At 45.3% G+C, this 21,120-nt stretch overlaps 2 protein-coding genes across 6 annotated transcripts in view; one reads left to right on the forward strand and one right to left on the reverse strand.

Annotated features, from left to right (window-relative positions):
• The window catches only part of LOC309665899 (uncharacterized protein), a 561,943-nt gene extending 543,920 nt beyond the window's left edge, over nucleotides 1–18,023 (reverse strand). The window contains exons 1-2 of the mRNA XM_082472769.1: nucleotides 10,407–18,023; nucleotides 7,908–9,094 (exon numbers count right to left, since the gene is read on the reverse strand). The gene's annotated coding sequence lies outside the window, so the exon portion shown is untranslated. The remainder of the gene's footprint in view (nucleotides 1–7,907; nucleotides 9,095–10,406) is intronic.
• Nucleotides 18,024–18,226: 203 nt separating this feature from the next.
• On the forward strand, nucleotides 18,227–20,991 carry SP8 (Sp8 transcription factor). 5 transcript variants are annotated; one of them, XM_082472740.1, is made up of 3 exons: nucleotides 18,689–18,763; nucleotides 19,121–19,217; nucleotides 19,373–20,991. In XM_082472740.1, exon 3 carries the CDS (start codon nucleotides 19,406–19,408, stop codon nucleotides 20,864–20,866), a length of 1,461 nt encoding a protein of 486 aa, XP_082328866.1. In that variant the 5' UTR covers nucleotides 18,689–18,763; nucleotides 19,121–19,217; nucleotides 19,373–19,405; the 3' UTR covers nucleotides 20,867–20,991. The 5 variants fall into 5 exon arrangements, with proteins under 5 accessions (XP_082328864.1, XP_082328867.1, XP_082328868.1 ...); XM_082472738.1 differs by lacking the exons at nucleotides 18,689–18,763; nucleotides 19,121–19,217 and adding an exon at nucleotides 18,227–18,380; XM_082472741.1 differs by lacking the exons at nucleotides 18,689–18,763; nucleotides 19,121–19,217 and adding an exon at nucleotides 18,227–18,380 and having other exon boundaries at nucleotides 19,377–20,991.
• The last annotated feature ends 129 nt before the right edge of the window (nucleotides 20,992–21,120 follow it).

Genomic DNA, 21,120 nt, shown 5'->3' on the forward strand with positions numbered 1-21,120 from the left:
AACCTAAAGTGTCCATCAATAGGTGAAGGGATGAAGAAGATGTGGTATATTTATACACATGGAATATTACTCAGCCATAAAAAAGAACGAAATCTTGCCATTTGTGACAATATGAATGGACCTAGAGTGTATCATACTAAGTGAAATAAGACAAAGACAAATACAGTATGATTTCACTTACATGTAGACTCTGAAAAAACAAATGAACAAACATAAGAAAACAGAAACAGATTCATAGATATAGAGAACAAACAGGTAGTTGCCAGAAGGGAGAGGGATGGGAGATAAGTGAAACAGGTGAAGGAAATTAAGAAGTACAAACTTCCAGTTGAAAACTAAATGAGTTATGGGGATGAACTGTATAGCATGGGGAATATAGTCAATAATATAGTAATATCTTTTTATGGTGACGAACGGTAATTAGACCTATCATGGTGATCATTCTGTAATGTATAGAAATAAAGAACCAACATGTTGTACACCTGCAACTAACATATTATTGTAGGCCAGTCACACTTCCGTTTAAAAAAAGAAAAGAGTTTAAAATCTAAGGCAGCAGTTTTAACACAAATGGAGTCATTTAGTGCAGGATATTAAGGTAATTAAATGAGAAAAGTGTCTAAACTACAGGGCTCTGAATCCTGTTTACTTTGGCCCCATTCCAAATTTATGTAACTTACCCTACCTGCTTCTCTCCTGTAGATATTTGGGATTGTCAGCCCTAACTGAAGACCTGCAGGAAAGACCTAGAGAGGAGCTGCCAAACTCCTCAAGTAAGCTCTTGAGCGTACTCCAAACAGTCCACCCTTGAGTCCATGGTTTCCTACCTCAGCTGTAAATTAGAATCATCTGTCAAAACTCTTAGGAGGAGTTTTCAAAATCCCAATCCCCAGGCCACATTCCAGACCAATTAAATCAACCTCTGAGTGTCAGGCCCAGACATCAAGATTTCTGAAACCTTCTCAAGAGAGTATGACAGTACAGCCAAGGTTAAAAGCAACTGAGACTCAAGGGAGAACGCAAAGGATGTGATGGCCATGCTTCAAGATTATGCATTCGAGTTCATGGCAATTGAGCAAGGACTATCAGATAGCACCCTCGCAGATGCCTTATTACAATGCTTCCTGGGGATTTGGGTAGAACATAATAGAGTAATTAAGGCAATTTTCTGATTTCTCTGCTGTTGAACATTTAACAGCTTAGAATAGAAACAAAGCTGAAAGAAAAAGAACAGGCAAACCTAAGAGTTACTTGAAGCTGAAGTCCAGATGCAGTCACAGCTAGGTTTAGGTTAAATGACTCCCATCTTGCTAAAATCTACAGTACAGTAGTAATAGCTGCCAGACTAATCTTCCAAATAACAAAAAGTCTTCTCATTTTTTCTCAACAATTAAAAAGAAGTAATAAAGTTCTTTTCTTTTTCTTTTTCTTATTTAGTGTTTTATTTAGTTTTAACTCCAGCTACTCTGCTCAAATCTCTGGGTGTGTACTAGTGTGTGTAGAAATCTCATATTCTTGGTTATTTATGTCATTAAGTCTCTGGAAGATAAGTAGCTGGGCATGGTATTCTTTGGCAAAATACTCTTAGGTCTAGAATATAAATTTGAATTTCTAAATGGAAAATATCTTCAGAATTCATGTATTTCTCCCACAATTTGTATTTGGAGTCTTCCTAGGAACTTGGTGTGCTATTTGCTGGCTCTAAAGTCTGTTTCATTGGAACTGCCCCAATCCCACCTGTAGAGTGATCTAAATTTCTGGGGCAAGAAATTAGAATTACTACTTTTCCATCAAAATTTTTGGGATGATTAAAGACTAATTCAAACACACAACCACACACCAGCGAAGGAAAAGAAAGTGCAGATGAACTTTGATTTTGTCTCCACCAATTCCATTCAACTCAAAGCTGCAGAGTTTAGCCAGAACGAGCCCAGTCACGAACTGATAGAAAAATCATTTGATTCTCTATATTCAAGTTCCTCTTAAAAATCCAAGCCATTAATACCGAATCAGTAGAATTTGCTACTTCCAAACACAAAAGACTCTTTGCTTATGTCCACATGTCTTATGTGGGAAGTCAACAGATTAGTCCTTATTTGGAAGGAAGCCTAACCTGAAACTTCCAACTGGAGTGTCCTTTCCTCTTCCATTCACTAACTATTCCTGGCTATGCAAATACACGAATGTTCATGGTAGAACATGAATTATGGCTAACAGTTTGACACCATTGTTTTATTAACAAACACAACTCAAAGCAAAATAATTAAATAGGGACACATAGTAAAATAAACATTCCAATGACCTTTTAGACTGAAAAGTTCTGCTCTACAAATAAAGGGGAGAACAATACAATTACAGGATAGTACTTGTACAGAAGTACTGAATATGCGATGAAGCCTTGACCAGCCAGCCAGTCATCTCATCTCTTCCATCACAGAAAAGGTTGAAAAGAACAGGACAGCTGTAGTGTCCTGACTTTGAGACTCACTGGTGAATGGAATGACAGATGTAGAGCAGTGTCCCAAAGTGGGCAGGGCCTCACCCCTGACAAACAAAAGAGAATGACAGTCTCAGAGCCCCATTTACTTCAATGAAAAAAAAAATTTAAGCCAGCTGTCTTTTTTACGTATACAAGATACTGGTACAAGGTAGTATTTACCGATTAAGTCTCAGAACACCATTTTACCCGATAATCCAAGCAAAACACCAACAATTAGTTTTTCCCTAACTCATTATTACCTTTGAATTATATATGTATTTATATATATATATATATAAAAAATATGCTACAGCTCCATCTATAGCTTTATCACATGTGTTAAATAATAAGGGCAGCTCTAGATCTGTCTTAGGTTTACCCATCAAAAATCTGAAAAATGAAAATTTTAATCTTCAGAATGTTCCACATCTGTTACATGTATCTTCTTATAATCCACCAAAGACCCTTAGGTTTTGTCTTCTTGAAACTCACTACTGACCCAAAGTAATGATTTGTACAACTCATTAAACACATATTCACTTCTCTACCATACGTTGTGCTGGTGACTTCCTGCACTTTTCCTCTCCTACTCAGTGACTGTAAATATCTTGAAATCAGGTATCTATTGATTATTTTTTTTGTTTTGTGAGGTTTTTTTCCCTACAGTAGGTGCTCCGTAAAAAGGGCTATTCAGATACCTTATCTCATTGGAGCCTCAGAGCCATCTTGTGGAGTTGGCAGGGCAAGTAATAGCCCTATTTTAGAAATGAAAAAACTGAGGCTCAAGCAGGTTAAGTGATATGTCATCTAACCTAATACAGAGAATCAGTGGGGATACTGGAAATAGAAACCAGTTTTCCCAATGTATAAGTCAGTATTCATTATACGTATAGCTTCTCCAATGTATGGACAAGTATATCAGTTGTAAAAGTACTTTTATTCTCAATTTCTTTACGTTGACTAGTATTAACAAATTTCCCAGGGACAGAGACAACAACCATTACTAGTTGTCAAAAAACATGTTTTATAATTTAGGTTGTACATTTCTGAAGCTTAAGTTCTGATTAAAATTATTCATACTGCAGTTCTTTGCTTAATAAGATTAACACAACCATCAGCACTTTTGCTATGCCTTGACAAATAGCTTCAGAAGATAAAGACTTTATTGAAATATAGTAGAGAGACATGTTTAAAAATGTGAACTATTTACATAAGAATAAAAGAAAACATTAAATTACATTTAAATAAAGTAACAGTGATTCTAACCCAAGGAGGTAATGGTATGTATAAAATTTAAAGTTCCCACTAATTCTTACATAAAGTTGTATGAATTTCACACCTGAAAAACTGCAAAAATTCATCAAAATTTATTTGTAAGATGGCTTTAAGCTCCAGGAATTTCATGCAGTTAGAAGTTGACTTTCCATAGAAGAGAGAATGATGCTAATGAGTGAATATGAAGTATAAGGCACTAACACTACAGAGGTAAACATGTAATTATATACATTTCCAAAAGTGGGATAAATCACACATTAAGTTATACCATAATTCAAGGACTTGTAAGAGGCAAGAAGATGTACTTGATAGTCTCTGGATAATTACTTTTAATTAACATGCCTATATTATAAAAAATATGAGAATATTTTAAATTAGGAATGTAAAAATATTCAATACAAGAAAAATATGGATCTTTAAAGCTAGGGGAGGGCAACCATTGGAAAGAGGAGTGGGTTTACTTCTTCTGCTTATCCATAAAGGCCAAGTCTAGACATTCATAATTACACCAATTAATTGGCCATTTTGGCTAAATTATGTAAATTGTCTGCATACACTTCTCAAAGTACATAACTGCCAATGCTATTTTCAGTTTGGTCAAGTCTACACTAGCTAGCAAAATGAAGTGGATAATTAAGACAATTATTCTGATAATTTAGATCAAACATTAATTAAGGTGAAAGCAGATTAAATTTGCAGGGGAGAGGGGCTTGGATTGGAATATAAATGTTCGTCTCGTGTTCCATAGCATGTCAAAAAGGTCTTCTGTTTCTTGAATTGTTTTTGAAATCTGATTTCAAAATACTTAGTATATATTGTTTCTATAATAATTCTTTAACCAGGTTCTTAAATTCCCAAGACACCTAGGTAATACAATAGTATTTTAGATTGTTTATGCCAGCATTGGCTTAAATCTCGTTTCCTAAATTCATAGACAACACTGATAAAATTTACGGACATTCTGAACTCAAAAATAAAGTCAATGGAAAGCTTTTTAAAAATCAACAATAAGAATATATTCTATATAGGCATTATAGGTAGACAAAAGAATGTCCTTTTACCAGAAGTGTGCTGAAGCATTTAAGAGTGAAGTGCAATGATGTCCATAATTTAAATGGGTAGGGACAGAACTATGTGCATGTACATGAATACACAAACAAGAAAACAATTTTATTCTATATCCATATCTATCTATTTAGATACAGTATGTTGACACCTATCTATCTATTTATCTATCTAAAGGGAGAGAGAGAGGGAGAGAGAGAACCTAAGCAATTGTCACAAAATGTTAACAATGTTAACCTAGATGAAAGGAATATGGGTGTTCAATGAAATGTTTCATTGTACTATTATTTCAACTTTTCTGTAGGTTTGAAATTTTTCAAAATAAAAAGTTTGGGGAAATATACACTTTAAGCTTCACATTAAATAACTAATAAATATTCAGTACCCATCAAACCCCCATGAATATGATACCCTTGAGATCGAAAATTCGGCAGTACCTCATTTCTTAAAACCATACTGTGAAATCTATACTAAAGATTCTTTCCAATAGGCCTTAAGTGAGCACTTTAAAATATTCCCAAGGTTTCCCATGCAGGGTATAGTTAAAGAGCATTCCACTTGAGATCTTTGCCTGAAAGGCCCTATAGAATTGCAAAGTATCATTATTAAGCAAATGTTCCTGGGCCCTTGGGTGGTTCACTTAAAACACATTTCACTGTATTGAATATTCAGTGCCAAAAGCACACTGTTCACTGTTAAGATTTGCAATTTAAACCCAGTTGGGAGAAGTAAAAGGTTCTTGTAATTTGCCTATACTGTATTGCACTGATGTAGTGGCTTTCATTGATAATTAAGTTCCAAAAATATGAGTTAGAGTGTGTGAACAATAGAGGAAAGCTAACCTTTCTATTATAGCCTTAGCTCTTGACTTCTTGTATTTAAGATTACAGATGCTCCATTAAATCGATTTTGTGTTTAATCTCCTCTTTAAAAACAGTGAATGCAAGTCCCCAACTTTCTTCCCTTTGAGAGAACCCAAGTATTTGACAATGAAACCTACAAGGCTCAAACCAGATGATTAACACCGCCCACTGGGGATAAGAAAACTTTAGCATGTCTCTTTTTTGGGCGTTTTCCTCAACTAACTCTCACTGGATTAGAATGTCAAAATACATTTCACACTAGATTTTCAAATAAATTTTTTGGAGGAATCAGATTTGAGAGTGCAGGAGGTGCATTTAAAATGATAAGATTAATTAGGTTCCCTTTAAATACATAGATATGCTTTTAAAAAACAACAGAGAAATTTTCAACAGTAATGTGGCTTTTTAAAAAAGTTTCATTCCAATATCTTTTCTGCTTACCTAGTTCTTGTGCCCTGTTTTAACACTTTTAGGTCCCTCAGTAAAATATAAAACAAAAATATGAAGAATATAGGACGGAAAAAAATAAAAAATTTATAAAGAAAAGCAGACAGGAGATTGTCTTTATACCAAAAGGGAATTACTTGATCCCCTTTTGAATTTGTGCGGGAGCGGCAGGACCCATCTCTCTGGTTCAGGCTTTCAGTGTGGGGAAATGACCAGCTGAACTGTGGCGTTCACATCTATGCAGCCTCACATTCTCAAGCACCACTGGCGCTAGGATTACACTGCAGCATTTGGTCAGTCTCAAATTTAGAGCTTCTGGCAAGAAAATCCAATTCATACTCGATGTACAGCTTACCTTCAAAAGAGGTAAGACTGCCTTGGCAGTGAGAACACAAGCAGTGCATTTGGGAATCCCTATGGAAGATCCTCTCCCCACTTTACAAGAAGACTGGTGAGGAAGGAATGGTGTAGCAGTGATTCTCAAGTGCGGTACCCGAATCTGCGGCTCAGCATCACGTGGGAACTACTTGGAAATGCAAATTATCCGTCCCCACCCCAGACCTACTTAAGCAGAAGCTCTGGCGATGGGGCCCAGCAATCTGCGTTTAACTAGCCCTTTGGGTGATTCTGATGTATTATCGCTGACAGAGAAACGAGAATATAAATTTTCCAAAGGAGCTTTTACATCCAGTCGGGTCAAAACCTGGAGGGGGAGGCGAGCGGAGCAGGAGGTTCAACTACCGCCCGGGTGGGATGGGTCCCAGGCCCCCTGACCTGTCCGCGACCCCCTCCCGCACCCCTGCGGCCCCAGCGGCGCGGGGTGGGGGGCCACCCCGCCCCGGCCTCACCGCCCACCTCTCTCCGCCCCCAGGCCGCGCCGGCCGCCCAGCAGGAGTCAGGTCGACGGCCAGGGCGCGGCGGGCCCCTCCCGCGGCCGCGCGTGCCGGCCTCAACCCCCTTCCGCCCGGCCTGCCCCTTTGTCCGCCCCGAGGGCGGCACCTTCCCGCCCGCGGGGTGTGCGAACCCTCGGGGGGTGGGAGAGGAGGAGGGACCGGGGAGGGAAGGAGGAGGAGCGGGGCGGGCGGCTGAGTGCCGGAGTAGGGAGCCGCCGCCTCACACCCGACTCCCGTCCCGTCTGGCCCGCGGAAAGAGGCTTCTGTGGCCGGCCCGGGAGTCCCCGCGAAATGACCGCCGCGGGGCGGAATGGTGCCTCCCCCTTGGCGGGAGCCGACGCAGCCTTCCAGGCCGGGGAGCCGCGGCGGCCGGCGGCGTCCGAGCCGGGCCGAGCGCGGAGCCGGCGGCGGCGCTCGGCGGGAGAGCGCGGCTAAGCGGAGGGGAGGGCCGGAGGGGTGGGGCGGGGCGGGGCTGGGCCGGGCCGCGGCTGAGCCCTGCGCCCGCGCCTCCGCCTCCCGCTCCGGCTGCCGCCGCAGCCCGAACCCCGCGGGCGGGCGGGGACGCGTGTGCCCCCCGGCGGGCGGCCTGCGCCCGGGGCCAGAAGGTGCGAGGCGGCGCGGGCCTGCGCGCTAGGCCGGCAGTGGCTGGCGCGCGGGTCCCGGGACGGCCGGCAAAAGCGGTGGGGGCGGGGGCGAGGGGAGAAAAGAAGGGGGAGTGCATATTCTGTGACTGCCGGTCTGTCAGAGATGCCGGCTCCAGGCTCCGGAAGACTGCCGGGAAGCCCGACGACCCCTCGTTTGCAAGGTCTTCCTGACCGCCTCCCAGACAACCGTCGCTCATTTCTTCCCCACTGCGACGTGTGGGGAAAGTTGTCCACTACTCACCTTTTATCCTAGAGTCCCCAAGGACAGGATACTAAGCTGACTTCTTGGGGAGCTTCAGCTCCGGGAAAGCGCTGGGCGGTTGCCACCTTTGCAGGCGGATGTGAGGGGGAGCGTCTCCTCTTCCTTCTAATCCCCCTACCCCACCCCTCGGCTATAGTCTTGGGTTTTTCCTTGCCTGTCTCCCGACCTCTTATATGGCCACAGCACAGAGAAGGGACATGAGACCAAAAGTACCCTCTGGAGGGCAAAACACCCCGGGGATACGTGCAAGCCGAGAGCGGGAGCACCTCTGCGGTTGCCCGGACAATTAATCGCGGGAACGCAGGGATCTTCGCGGCTTCCTGTGGCTACGGCGGCCTCCGCGAGCCTTGCCCCTGCGCAGAGCGTGGTGGCTGGCGATGCATTACGTGATATCCGCGAGGTTCTCCCCTCCAGCTGAGTTATGAACTTGCACATATCAGGCCTTTTTAAAGTCAACAATTAAAGTTAACTTTAATTTCCTCCCGCAGATTTCTAAACCTACAATTTTCCTACTTATTTCTGACCGTTCTGGAATTTCTGTTCTTAAATCTTAGGTACCTAAGGGGAAGGAAATTCGAATCACCGAAGCTTACGAGAAAGAACAGTTTTGACTCAGTTGGCCAATCAACAGCAAATCACCTAATAAAACAAGTTGTGCATATCTGTCTAAGGTTTATTTTGAAACTTTACATATATCAATTGGCCTATTTTCAGCTAAATCTGCTAAAATCTGTTAAAACACTGAAATTGAGCAAAACACTCTTTTTAATGCCGTAATACCAGTCAGTCAATAAAATCGATAGTGCGGTTGTCTTTTAGCAACAACAGACAATGCTTCTTTTGGTTTGACTTTGGCTTTTATTAGTTTGCTACAAGAATTCCAATTGATAAGTATGCCAGAATTGCAGAAATCAATTTTGTCTTCCTTTTGTTCTCTGAAGCTTCTTCTTGAACCAGAGCAGAAAAAGTTTTGAAGTGGATTCCTTAGTTCTTCCAACATTTTTATCCAGAAAGTTTCCAATAAACTGACCTTGGACAGTACTAGTCAAATCGTTTCAATTTGCAGCAACTTTTTTCCAGCTTCACCGCGGTGGGGCTGAGGTGAGGCGGGGGTTATGCCTCTGTTAGGATAGGTGTCATCTTGAAAAAATTACTTCAAGTACCACCTACAGAAAAATGAGAACGTTCTGCCGTTAATAGCTGCCCTTTTGAAGGTAATGGCCATTCCATTTCAGGGCTGTAAATGTAGAGTGTAGACTCCAAAGTCGTGGGCTTTGGTCCTTCCAATGTTTGCTTTCTTCAGTGTTGATCAAAGAGCTATGTGTTTGCCTTATGAGGCCCCTTTGGAAAATGTTTTTAGAGCAATTACAGACATGACAATAATTAGTTCAGCTTATTTATCTCACCTTAAGAAACGTTGCAAAAAATTTTAGACAGAAACCTTTAAATAAAGACAACGGAGAAAGAAAAAAGGACTACATTGCCTATTGCGGGTTAAGTGCAGACATTTCAAGAGGAAAAAGTTGGAACCTCACTCTCCCACTCTCTAAACCCTGCAGTCCTGGTCTTGTTTTGAATTAAAATGGGGCAGCAGCCTTCCTTGGTGGCCAGCAGGGTCCTTGTTATTTAAGAGGGAGAATCTTCACAGCGACGTTGGGGGAGGGGTGGTGCTAAGTGTTAGGGAGAAACCGAGCCGCAAAATGGAATTCCGTGAGTCGGTTATGTTCCGGTGAGGCGATTGTGGAAAACTGCGTTCTCAGTATCTGAGCAAACTTTATTACTTTTCCAGAATCCATAAGCAAGAATCAGGATTTTATTTCCTCTTGAAAAGTAACCTCTGCTGAGTACAGAAGTCGTTACTTGTCAAGCCTTCAATGAAAACGTGCCCCCTCCTTTAGTCGAGATGGGCGTTTCTGTCTGGATTTGGAAGGGGGACTTCGCGCGGGTAAGGTAAACGCCCTTGAACTCAAGTGTTTAGCGCATCACGTCACGAATTTCCTAGAATTGCTATAGATATTTTATTTCCAACACCTAGAGTGGGGGCGGTTTCTGCTAAGTGGGTCCCCCTCTCTGTAGGCTTGTATCCATCCTTCCCGCTAACCCAGCAGCCCTGAGCTCCTGGAAAGGAGCCTGAGGTGGCTAGCGCCTGTCTGAAGAGGGAGGAGGACTGCATAGACGTGATGCCGTAAGCAGCAGTAACCCAATTTGTAGGCTGCGTTGACGAAATTAATCACTGAGGTTCCTTCCGTTTCCATCTAGAACTCTCCAGTCACAAGCCAAACCGTCTCTGTCTTCTCAGAAGGAGGACACTGGGCATGTGAGGCTGGCCAAGACCACTGGGAAGTCCTGCAAAAATTCACTGAAAACAGGCATGAAAGATGCTCACACATGACCTGGGCGATGCGTAGGGATGAGCGGGGTATGGGGGTGTGGCGGCGCTAACCCTAAGCCACTAGGGTCTGCGGGAGCGGGACTCACCCCGACGGCTGTGCGGGACCAAGCTACTCCAGGATTCACAAGACACCCTTTGCAGTGACCAATGCAGACGTCCAGTTCGATTACCACGGAAGCTCTCCAGGCCGATTCAACTTGACCCAAACGTGTGACCTATCTCTTTCACAAGGGAAAGAGGGGCCCGTGACTCCCTTCACTTTGGCGGCACTGGAACGGGTAGAGCTGTGAGCAACAGCTTGTGTGTGTGTGTGTGTGTGTGTGTGTGTGTGTGTGTGTGTGTAGGTGGTGGCGCACATATTCGATTTCCAAACATCTTTTGAATCTGTTTTTTCCTTTGTGATTTACAAACCCAGTAAATTCCAAAGAGCTTGATGGTGTTATCAGACACCTAAATGTACGGTCAACTTTCCTCCAAAATTGGGTTTTCTGTTTACTCTTTAGAAATCTTTTAGAAATATGTGAACTCACCATATGAATCCCCCTATAGGAATCACTCAGTCAAGAGAAATGAGTTGTATATATAAAATGATTGAGGTAGATTTTTAAATAAAAAGTTAAAGTGAGGCACACAAAAAATATTCCAATATACTGTACAACCTCATTCAGGAAAGCAGATAACTTTCACGTCCCCAAAAGCATTCTTTGCCCTAGTGTCCTCAGAGTGACTTCTGATATCCCCACTTCTTAAAAAAAAAGTTAGAGAAAGCCTGCACCCAAGTTTTGGGTGGGATTCAATATACTAGGCAAAATATGCTCAACAGATGATAGTAGAGATGAAGCCAGAAAACAACTCCAGCTATTTAAACTGCCAAATGAGACATAAAGCTGCATTGTAAAAATCATCTGGAAAACAGGTTTTCCCATTGAAGTCGCTATGTGTTAATTACTGTGAGCTGGAAGACTGGAGATCGAACGCCTGGAAGCCGACTTTCACCCCGCATACGTAAACGGAAAAAGTGCTGAAGCGCAGCCAGAGGGCTCCTGCTCGGACTCATTGCCATGCATGCCTGGACATTAATATGTGTTCATGGAGGGCTCGTACAGTACGAGGTGTTATTTCCTTATAAAGAAACACCAGGTCTCGCTTTCCATTCTTCTTACAAAATTATTCGCATTATTTATGCTACATTGAGCGATCTAATTTCTTCGTGATAGTCAGCTAATTGCTCTGGCAGGTAATTAGAAGCGGTTTACAACGCAAAGGGCTTTTGCATTGCCCCTCGGATTATTAAGTTGCGCTGTAAATTATACCATATTTGCTGGAGAAAAATTCTTTTGAGCAAGTTCTCTTCCTGCGATCCGAGATGAAATCGGCTCCCCACCCCAGCTCCCCCTCAAACACACCCCTCCCTAGCCACCCCCACTGCCACCACACCCCCTGCTTTTCCTGGACTCAGAGTCGAATGATTCTAAAGCACGCGATTTTGTTCGTGTTCACTGGGCCGAAATAACGTGGCCATTATGGCCTGAAATGGGCCAGGTTTGAAGCGAGCTTCCTGCGCGCCTGCAATATCCAGCAGGCATGTGGGAAAAGAACGGCTTAAATGGGGACATCTGTTCAGTGCTGCTCATCTTACTCTTACAGCCAGGTCAGGTTAAGAGAATAACCTGTTCGCCACCTTTTTTTTTTTTTTGTTAATAAGACTATTAGAAAAAAAAGCGAGCACACACACAAACAACACTAATTGAGCTGCCGTAGAAGCAAAGAATCAGACACACAAAGGTAGCAGCTGAGTTACAAGAGGAACTGTAAAAAATAACCATTGGGCTATTTCAGTGAAAATCTACAGGGCTGCGAGGAAAAAAAAAGAAAAGAAAGAAAAGAAAATTGAATCTGTGAGTTCAGAAATGCTCTCTACAAAAATGGTTTTATGTTAAGAGATTTTAAGAACTCAACAAAGACTGGTTTGTTTTCAGGTTTTCATTTTAATAAAATTGATCTGAAGGTAAACGTCAATGGAAAAAAATTTTCTGACGCTTTCAAGTACTCTGAGGCCCCAACTTTTTGTTATTGGTGTTTTTTGGTCTGTGTTATCTCTGAGACAAACCCCAAGTGGGGGCATCCTAGTTTGTCCCCTGATTTTAGAAAAGCGAACTGTATCCCCTTTCACAAATATCACCCATTTGTAAACCTTGTACAATGATGTGAACACATGTGCAGTTAAACCTAGAGACCCGGTGCAGCTCCTAGATTATTTGTAATTAAACACAATTCCCAGAGTAACATTTATCTTCCCGAAACTGCTATTGCAATTGTCACCCGTCTGGTGGAGACGACGGGGTAATCTGGGAGCATTACCTCCTCTAGTAACAGAACAGAATGAAAAGAAATCAATATTGTTGAGGATAAGAATTTAGTAGTTTTTAACTCTGCGTGTTAGCTGTGAGAAAGTGATATATAATACCAAAAGAGAAAACATTCGAAACAGATCCACTCTAGGAAAAAATCAGGGACAAACTTGTCTGAATCTCTAAGCCTCTCTCTTTCTCCTGCCTTGCACGACAAAAATACACACACACACACACACACACCCCACCCCCAAATGAGCAAACTCTCTTTTCCCTAGATGTGTTTCCTTCATTTACGTGATGAAAGAGAAATATGAAGTGCTGTAGAATTAATTATCAATTTCATCTGTGGGCTGTCAGGGAGATGAATACGACATATACCATAGAGTACACGTCTGCCTGTAGACCTCGCACACGATCATATTAACATACTATGAGGATATGAACGTTATGCATGCATACAACAAATAAGGAATTATGATTTTTCTTCCTTTACTATAGGAAGAAATACCTATTTGGGTAAATATCTTCATATATTTCCTATCCATGAATTTACCAACACATTCTTATGATTGATATACTGGAAAACTCTCCCTTGTCTCTGAATATAGGCAATTTGAATGCCCTAGCTAAAGGGAATCAAAGGATGTAATATCTTAAGTTAGATGAGTCTCTTTTAATTAAAAAGTCCCTAACTTTTGAATGTTTCAAAGCGTCAGAGAAAAAGAATAAATATTAAGCAGTGTGATGGTGGGGGGATCGAGTCAATTATGAAATAATGTGCTTTCTCAAGCAGTCCTATTGATTTAAAAAGAGTCACCAAGGCAAGGCTTTGCATCCAGCCGGAGATCCTATGCAAGTAGATCAAGAGTCACTACTGCTTCGCTGTGGTCAACAAATGCATCCAATTAAGCAGTACCGGGAAAGTAAGGACTCGGCTGTAAATGTGGCCGGATAGTTTGAAACCGAATAGCCTCACTAATAGGGGCTATTGTTCAGTATGGAAGTTCCCATTTTCCAATCAGGAAAATACAGCCCTCTCTGGGCTCTGGCTGACTGATCCCTTCCCACCTACAGCTCAACAATCTGCCACCAGCGAGGGGATTTTATTACCTCCCTTCCCAGGAAATGTTAGGCAACTTCCTAGTAAAGCTGCCCGAAAGCAGGAATGGACAGCAAAAGGGCACTCCTCAGGAATCCACAGGTCCATGCCTGGCCAGATTTTCTTTTCAGCAGGAAAGAAACTTTGACTAGAGAGCTTCGGGCGAGGAGACACCCCCAACCTGGCCCAGACCGCTCCTCCCCGCAGCCGCCGGCGGCGCTCAGCTCTCTCCCCAGCCTTCTTCAGGCTTTATTTAATAGCCAACGAGTCCGCGCACGAGGTCCCCGCACAGTGGCCGGGGATCGGGGGCTGTCTCCCTATTTGGGGAGAGGCACCCACCAGGGCACCTGGGTCTTCAGCGGGCACTGGCCGGTCAGCTTCCAGAGCTTGCGCGTCCCTGCCAACGCTCAGGAAACCCAGATGAGAAGAGCCCGGTTTAAACGTACCCAGCAGAGACATGCGCCTATATAGTTCATGTGTACTTTTTTTTCCTATTAGGCTTTTTGAGCGCTGTGTATTTACCAGACCACACTTAATACGTTCAAAACCTTATTTGGTGTAGATGTGTGGCCGGACACTTGAAAGCCTGGATAACTTTGATGTTTTCAACTATAAATCCCCACTTGTACTTAATGGTTACAAATGGTTTTATTTACTTGTCGTTCCATCTACACATTTTAATCTATTTAACCAAACAGCAGAGGCATATTTCATTCCCCACTCCCCGAAAAGGAAAAGCAGGGATCGAGGCCTCTAATTTTTTTTTGGACCTTCCATTTCTTTGGTTGTGAAAACGTAAGAGCTCCAGATCGCAGCATTGATTAGTCTTCAAACCCGGCTGCAAAAAAGCTCCCCTTCTCCACTCCATCTAAGGAGATGTTGATGTATATTGTAGCTGCAAGGTGTTAGATATACTTGAGCAAGTTGTTCCCAGGATGTAAATTAGGTCCCAAAAGCTGTTGTCCAAATCGAAGAAACAGAGAAATTAATCTGGGAGACTATCCATCATCACCGGTAATAAAGAGAGCGACATGGATGAGACAGATGATATGATTAAGGGGCTGTGGTCGTTTTAATTAACTTTTTGCTGTCCTGTAATGATCAAACTGGTCACCAGACCCGGTCAATAAGCATGTTAATATCAAACAAATAAAACCAGGGATGATTAAAAACCTCCTGGTTTATTAAATTTGAAATTCAAATGAAATTTATGCTGCAGATGCATACAGAATGCTAATAGATTTTAGCTTTATTGAAAGTGGATCTCACAGGTTTGCAAGAAACAGCAGAATATCCATCTACCCCTCTCCCTGCCAGCACTTAAACTTCATATGGGGTGGGGAAACTTCTAATTAATGTTAGAAAGCCTGCACTTCCTGTCTTTCTTCCCCTTCCAAACCTCCATATTATTATGGTATAATACTCAAGAGCAGTGATCAATATCACCAAAGGTAAACTGAACTGGATGTGCCATGAAATGCTTTGCCGGACAGGCTCTATCTACAATGGATTACAGATGTTCCCTCCTGTGGGCGATTCAAAAATAATAGAGTCACTTCTGCAAAGTAGAGAAAGAGCTGCTATTAAGACCAGTTTCATTGAAACCAGAAGCAAGATTATTGTTGTTTTAATTTTTGGTCAATTATATAATTCTCTTTGTCTTTCCTTTTAAATTCTGCTGTCTTATGACAAACACTAACCACTTCTTTTGGGGTGGGGGGGGTAGGATGAGAAAAGACCTTTGACACTACTACTATAAAATAAACACCTAACTTAAAAATGGGAATAAATGGAATACACATATACATGAAAACATAAATATATTTTTTCATAATGAAGAAAGATGCACGTGCAAACCTTTGTGAAAATCTGCTGCAAGCCAACCTTATGCAAACTGAGAAAACCAGTATGTTCATTAAATCCATACCAACACTGTGACCCATTGTTATAGGCAGAATTACATATGATTCTAAAGTGAATTTATATAAATGAAATCTTAGAAGTAGATACTCAAAATTGTAATCACATGATGCTGAGTTTTTCTAATTCCTAGCATTTTTTAAGGAAACAGTGGTTAATGCCTCTGTTTACTCTCAGAATCAGCATTTAACTTTTCAATAGTCCTGCCTCACTTCCTACCAGATAGGAGGATAAAAAGAAAAAATAAATAACTATTCATAGAAGAGAGTCTTCCCTCAAAGCTTTTTTTCTCCACCTTTGAGGATGATGGTATTGATTAGAATTAAACCCCAAATTTGAACAACTGTATATTAGGTTCTTAAAATGAATATCATTATAGAAGGAGACCAAAGCAATGAAGTTAATTCTCTTTTATTTGTTAAACAGAGTTCCCTCCTTTCCCCCACCCCTTCCTCCTTCTGGGCTGGCCTGTCACGCCTTCTCAACACGCTAAAATCATTCAGAGTGGCTTGCAGGGAGAAACACGACATTTATGGTAAGCGTCAGCCTTCAGAGAAAGAAAGCAGTTCATTAATTTACTTCACACTTACTTCAAAGTATAAGAGTGTACCTTACCCCCTTAATCAATAGATATATATGATATACAGTCAATATCCCAACACTGTTAAAAAGGGGTCAGAAACACACACTCTCATACCACAAACATCAGCCTCAACTCTGCTCCATGAAACACATGCTACAACCTGACTTTGGAGTTCAGTAAACCCCAGGAGGATTTTTTTTTTTTTGACGTCTCCAGAAGCTGTGACATACTTGAGGAAGGTTCAAAAACAATAATAAAATTAACATGTTTCTCCAGTCAAAACAAAACACTTCTTTCAGCTAGTATCATTTTAATCAATTCCGACTTAAAATTAGATTTCTGGGAGCATTTGCAACTGCTTAAAAATGTGAATTACTTTTTTTAAACATATGAATATTCAATAGGGCTCCAAGGGCTGTGGACTTTTTGTTACACTGGTATGGTGCTTTCTGTAGTTTATGATGTTCCCTTGTGGTGGCAGTGAAATTGTAATTACATTTCTGAAGGCAACTAATAACACAAATGGCAAGCAAGTTCTAAAACCCACCAAATTTGAACTGTCTATTGACATGCATACACACTCGTAGATATCTGGCCCAAACGCCATTAGACACAGACGCCTCCATACATGTGGACCACGATTTGTCAACAGCTTGTTTCCATTCTCAGATAAATAAAACTCAAAGATTTCAATCAAAATCCTGATTTTTTTTCCTCAGAAAGAGGCGGCGGGATTTCCTGCGAAAACTCCTAAATTCCATAAAACGCTCAATTTCTCACCCCCAGAAAAAACAATACTCTCCCACCCCCTTCTCTATCTAATCCTTTTGTATTGAAATTTACTCATCGCCACGGGACAAACACACCCTCTCCCCTAGAGTGAGACTTGCACTTCCAAAGCCGAATCCCACCTCAGAAGAAAAAAAAAAAAAGCTACCGCAGCAAAGTAACAACTCTTTGACGCAGGCGCACACACGCCCTGACTCTCTGAAAAATACCCCTCAGCCTCCCTAAATTTCTACCCTTCGGCTGTAGAGCCAGGAAAGGAGAGGAAGGTATTAATACGATTTTCTTTTAAAATGTAGTGATAGTATCCATGAAATTAAGAAAAAAAAAATCACTCAAGATTTGAGCTCCAGGAAACCAGAGGAAGTTGGCGACAGTGATAGCGTTTGTGAATATTTATTTATTTAGCCTCACTCAACTTCGCAGTTTCACTCTTCAAATCGCCATGTCTCTCTTTTACGTATGTGCACTTTACTGCACTGTTCCCGTTCTCCACCCCCAGTTCTGTGGCACACACACAAGCACACACGATTCCCCCCTTCTCTCTCACACATTCACACAGCCTTCGTCTCTCCCACATCAAGCGGACACACACTCATCCGCCCTCCCCCCCTTTTCACACAAACACCCATATTCACACTCCTTCCTCTCCCCCCACACCAAACACACTCAGACACCACCTCCCCCGCCCACGCACACTTTACTGCACTGTCCCTCTTCTCTCCCGAGGTTTGTCACTCACAGTTACACTACACTCACACCCTTCTCCTCAACACTTTACTGGTACGTCTCTCTTACCCCCCTTTGTCACACATGCAGCTCAACTGTCACTCACAACCCCCTCTCCCTCTCTGCACTGTCCCTCCCCTCCCCCCGTCACTGTTACACTGCCATACTCTTGCCCCCAACCTCCCCCCATCCCATCCCTCAGTCTGCACTGTCTTCTTCTCAGCTTGGTCACACTCGTACACAGTTACACTGTTATACACACACACAAAACCGCTTTGCAACACACACGCAGTCACCCGCGCCGCTCCCGCTCCAAACACCACCCCCCCACCCCCCCGAGGCGGCCGGCGGCGGCGCCGATGACCTCACGGCGCGCGCGCGGCGCGGCCCGGCGAGGCCGCAGATTGGCTGGCCGCGCCTCCGCGGCACTTCAAAGCCGGAGAGGGAGCTACAATTGTGGTGGAATGGGCGGAACTGATCATTGTATTGCACACCTCTAAAAAAAACACTGCCTCTGATTTATCAATATAAAAAAGATCCTCTGAGAGGAGGAGGGCACTTTTGTGTGATGGCAACTTCACTTCTAGGGGTGAGTCTCAGGATTTTCTCTTGCTGGTTTAATTAGTTTCCTTTTATTGCCGATCGGAGGGGGTTAAAGTCGCCCCGGCCAGGCCACGGGCTATCAGTCTCTATTGAGAGCTTTTTTTCCCCCTTTAAATACAAGTGAGTTTGGAGAAAAGAAAGAGGGGGAGAGGGGGGCAGAGTCACTTTTTTCAGAGCAGGAAAAGGTTCGAAGGGCATTTAGACAAGCCACCTCGCAGCGCCCGGCCTCTCCCCGCCCGGGAGACGTGCGCCCAGCCCATTTTACGTGCGACGATTTCGGGGGTAAAGAGAGCAAGTTTTTCCTCCTGGGCAAACTGCAGATCTTCCCTCTTCCCTTTAGAAAATTCCGCAGCCCGCCTTGTCTTGCAGGTACGTTGAACCCGTCTCTCCCTCTCTTTCTCTTTTTTACTATTGTAGACTTTTTTTTTTTTAAAGAAAATCAGGAAGAGCGAGCCAGCCCTATAGTTTGACGTCTTTTGGCCTGGGAGAAACAACCCAGGATGGGTTTCTGGGGACCGGAACAGGATTTTCAAAGCTCTTCTGTGGATTACAGGGGTAGCGCTCTTACAAGCAATCCAATGGTTTTTCCCCAGGCTTCTCCGCAAAGGAATCTTCCTTCCTCCCCAATCTGGACTTTTTGCTTGCTTGTTTGTTTCGAAGTGCCTGGGGCCTTGTGTGCACAAGAGTGTTGTTTTAGCTGAGAACACTTGTCAAACTCTTCTTTAGCATGGCGCTTTGCTCCCGAATCAGACGCCGGCAGCCAAACTTGTCCCCTCCCGTAGAGTAGGAAGCAGCCGGGCGCCGGGGCTGTTGGGGGAGCCAGGTGAGTTGGTGGCGCCGCGCCGCAGCGAGAAATGGGGTGCAGTGGGGCGTTTTGGAGGCTACCGGAGGACTGATGCACATTTCCTTCCTCCCTCCCCCACCGGCCCTTTGCCCACCTCCCCTCCCCCACCCCTTCTCCTCTCCTCCTTCTCTCAGGAAGAACCGAGGTTGGGATCGACTCCTTTGGCCATGCTTGCTGCTACCTGTAATAAGATCGGCAGCCCCAGCCCGTCTCCCTCCTCCCTCTCGGACAGCTCATCTTCCTTCGGCAAAGGCTTCCACCCCTGGAAACGTTCCTCGTCCTCCTCCTCCGGCAGCTGCAACGTAGTGGGCTCCAGTCTCTCGAGCTTCGGCGTGTCGGGCACCTCCAGGAACGGCGGCTCGTCCTCGGCCGCGGCGGCTGCCGCGGCGGCTGCGGCTGCGGCTGCGGCCCTGGTGACCGACTCGTTCAGCTGCGGCGGCTCGCCGGGCTCTAGCGCCTTCTCCCTAACCTCCAGCAGCGCCGCCGCCGCCGCCGCGGCAGCCGCCGCCGCCGCCTCGAGCTCTCCCTTCGCAAACGACTACTCGGTGTTCCAGGCCCCTGGCGTGTCGGGGGGCGGCGGCGGCGGGGGCGGCGGCGGCGGCTCCTCGGCGCACTCGCAGGACGGCTCCCACCAGCCAGTGTTCATCTCCAAGGTGCACACCTCTGTGGACGGACTGCAGGGCATCTACCCGCGCGTGGGCATGGCGCACCCATACGAGTCGTGGTTCAAGCCCTCGCACCCCGGCCTGGGCGCCGCCAGCGACGTGGGCTCGGCCGGCGCCTCCAGCTGGTGGGACGTGGGCGCGGGCTGGATCGACGTGCAGAACCCGAACGGCGCGGCGGCGCTGCCCGGCTCGCTGCACCCCGCCGCCGGGGGGCTCCAAACCTCGCTGCACTCGCCGCTCGGAGGCTACAACTCGGATTACTCAGGCCTGAGCCACTCAGCCTTCAGCAGCGGCGCTTCTTCACACCTGCTGAGCCCCGCCGGGCAGCACCTCATGGACGGCTTCAAGCCGGTGCTGCCCGGCTCCTACCCGGACTCGGCCCCGTCGCCGCTTGCCGGAGCTGGGGGCTCCATGCTGAGCGCGGGGCCGTCTGCGCCGCTGGGGGGCTCTCCGCGCTCTTCCGCCCGCCGCTACTCCGGCCGTGCCACCTGCGACTGCCCCAACTGCCAGGAGGCGGAGCGGCTGGGCCCGGCCGGGGCGAGCCTGCGGCGCAAGGGCCTGCACAGCTGCCACATCCCGGGCTGCGGCAAGGTGTACGGCAAGACGTCGCACCTCAAGGCGCACCTGCGCTGGCACACGGGCGAGCGGCCCTTCGTGTGCAACTGGCTCTTCTGCGGCAAGCGCTTCACGCGCTCCGACGAGCTGCAGCGGCACCTGCGGACCCACACCGGCGAGAAGCGCTTCGCCTGTCCGGTCTGCAACAAGCGCTTCATGCGCAGCGACCACCTCAGCAAGCACGTGAAGACGCACAGCGGCGGCGGCGGCGGCTCGGCGGGGTCAGGCAGCGGCGGCAAGAAGGGCAGCGACACCGACAGCGAGCACAGCGCCGCGGGCAGCCCGCCCTGCCACTCCCCGGAGCTGCTGCAGCCCCCCGAGCCCGGGCACCGCAACGGCCTGGAGTGACGCGCACCCCGCCCCTGCCCCTCTCGCCTTCCCCCTCCCACCTTGGTCCGCTTGGGCCCTGTGGATCCTGGCCTCAGTTCCAGCCTCTCTACACTGCACCCTGCTCACTCTCTCTGTCTCTATCTGTCCGTGTCCCTCTCTCTTTTAACTCCCTCTGTGACAACTTTGTAAAGGGAATGTGGACATGTAAGTAACACGCGTTGCTTTCCTGGGCCCTGGCTGTCTCTCTCCACCGGGTGACACTGTCGGAGCCC

The sequence above is a fragment of the Balaenoptera physalus genome, assembly GCF_965194825.1.
Source record: "Balaenoptera physalus genome assembly, chromosome: 8".
Taxonomy (NCBI): Eukaryota; Metazoa; Chordata; class Mammalia; order Artiodactyla; family Balaenopteridae; genus Balaenoptera; species Balaenoptera physalus.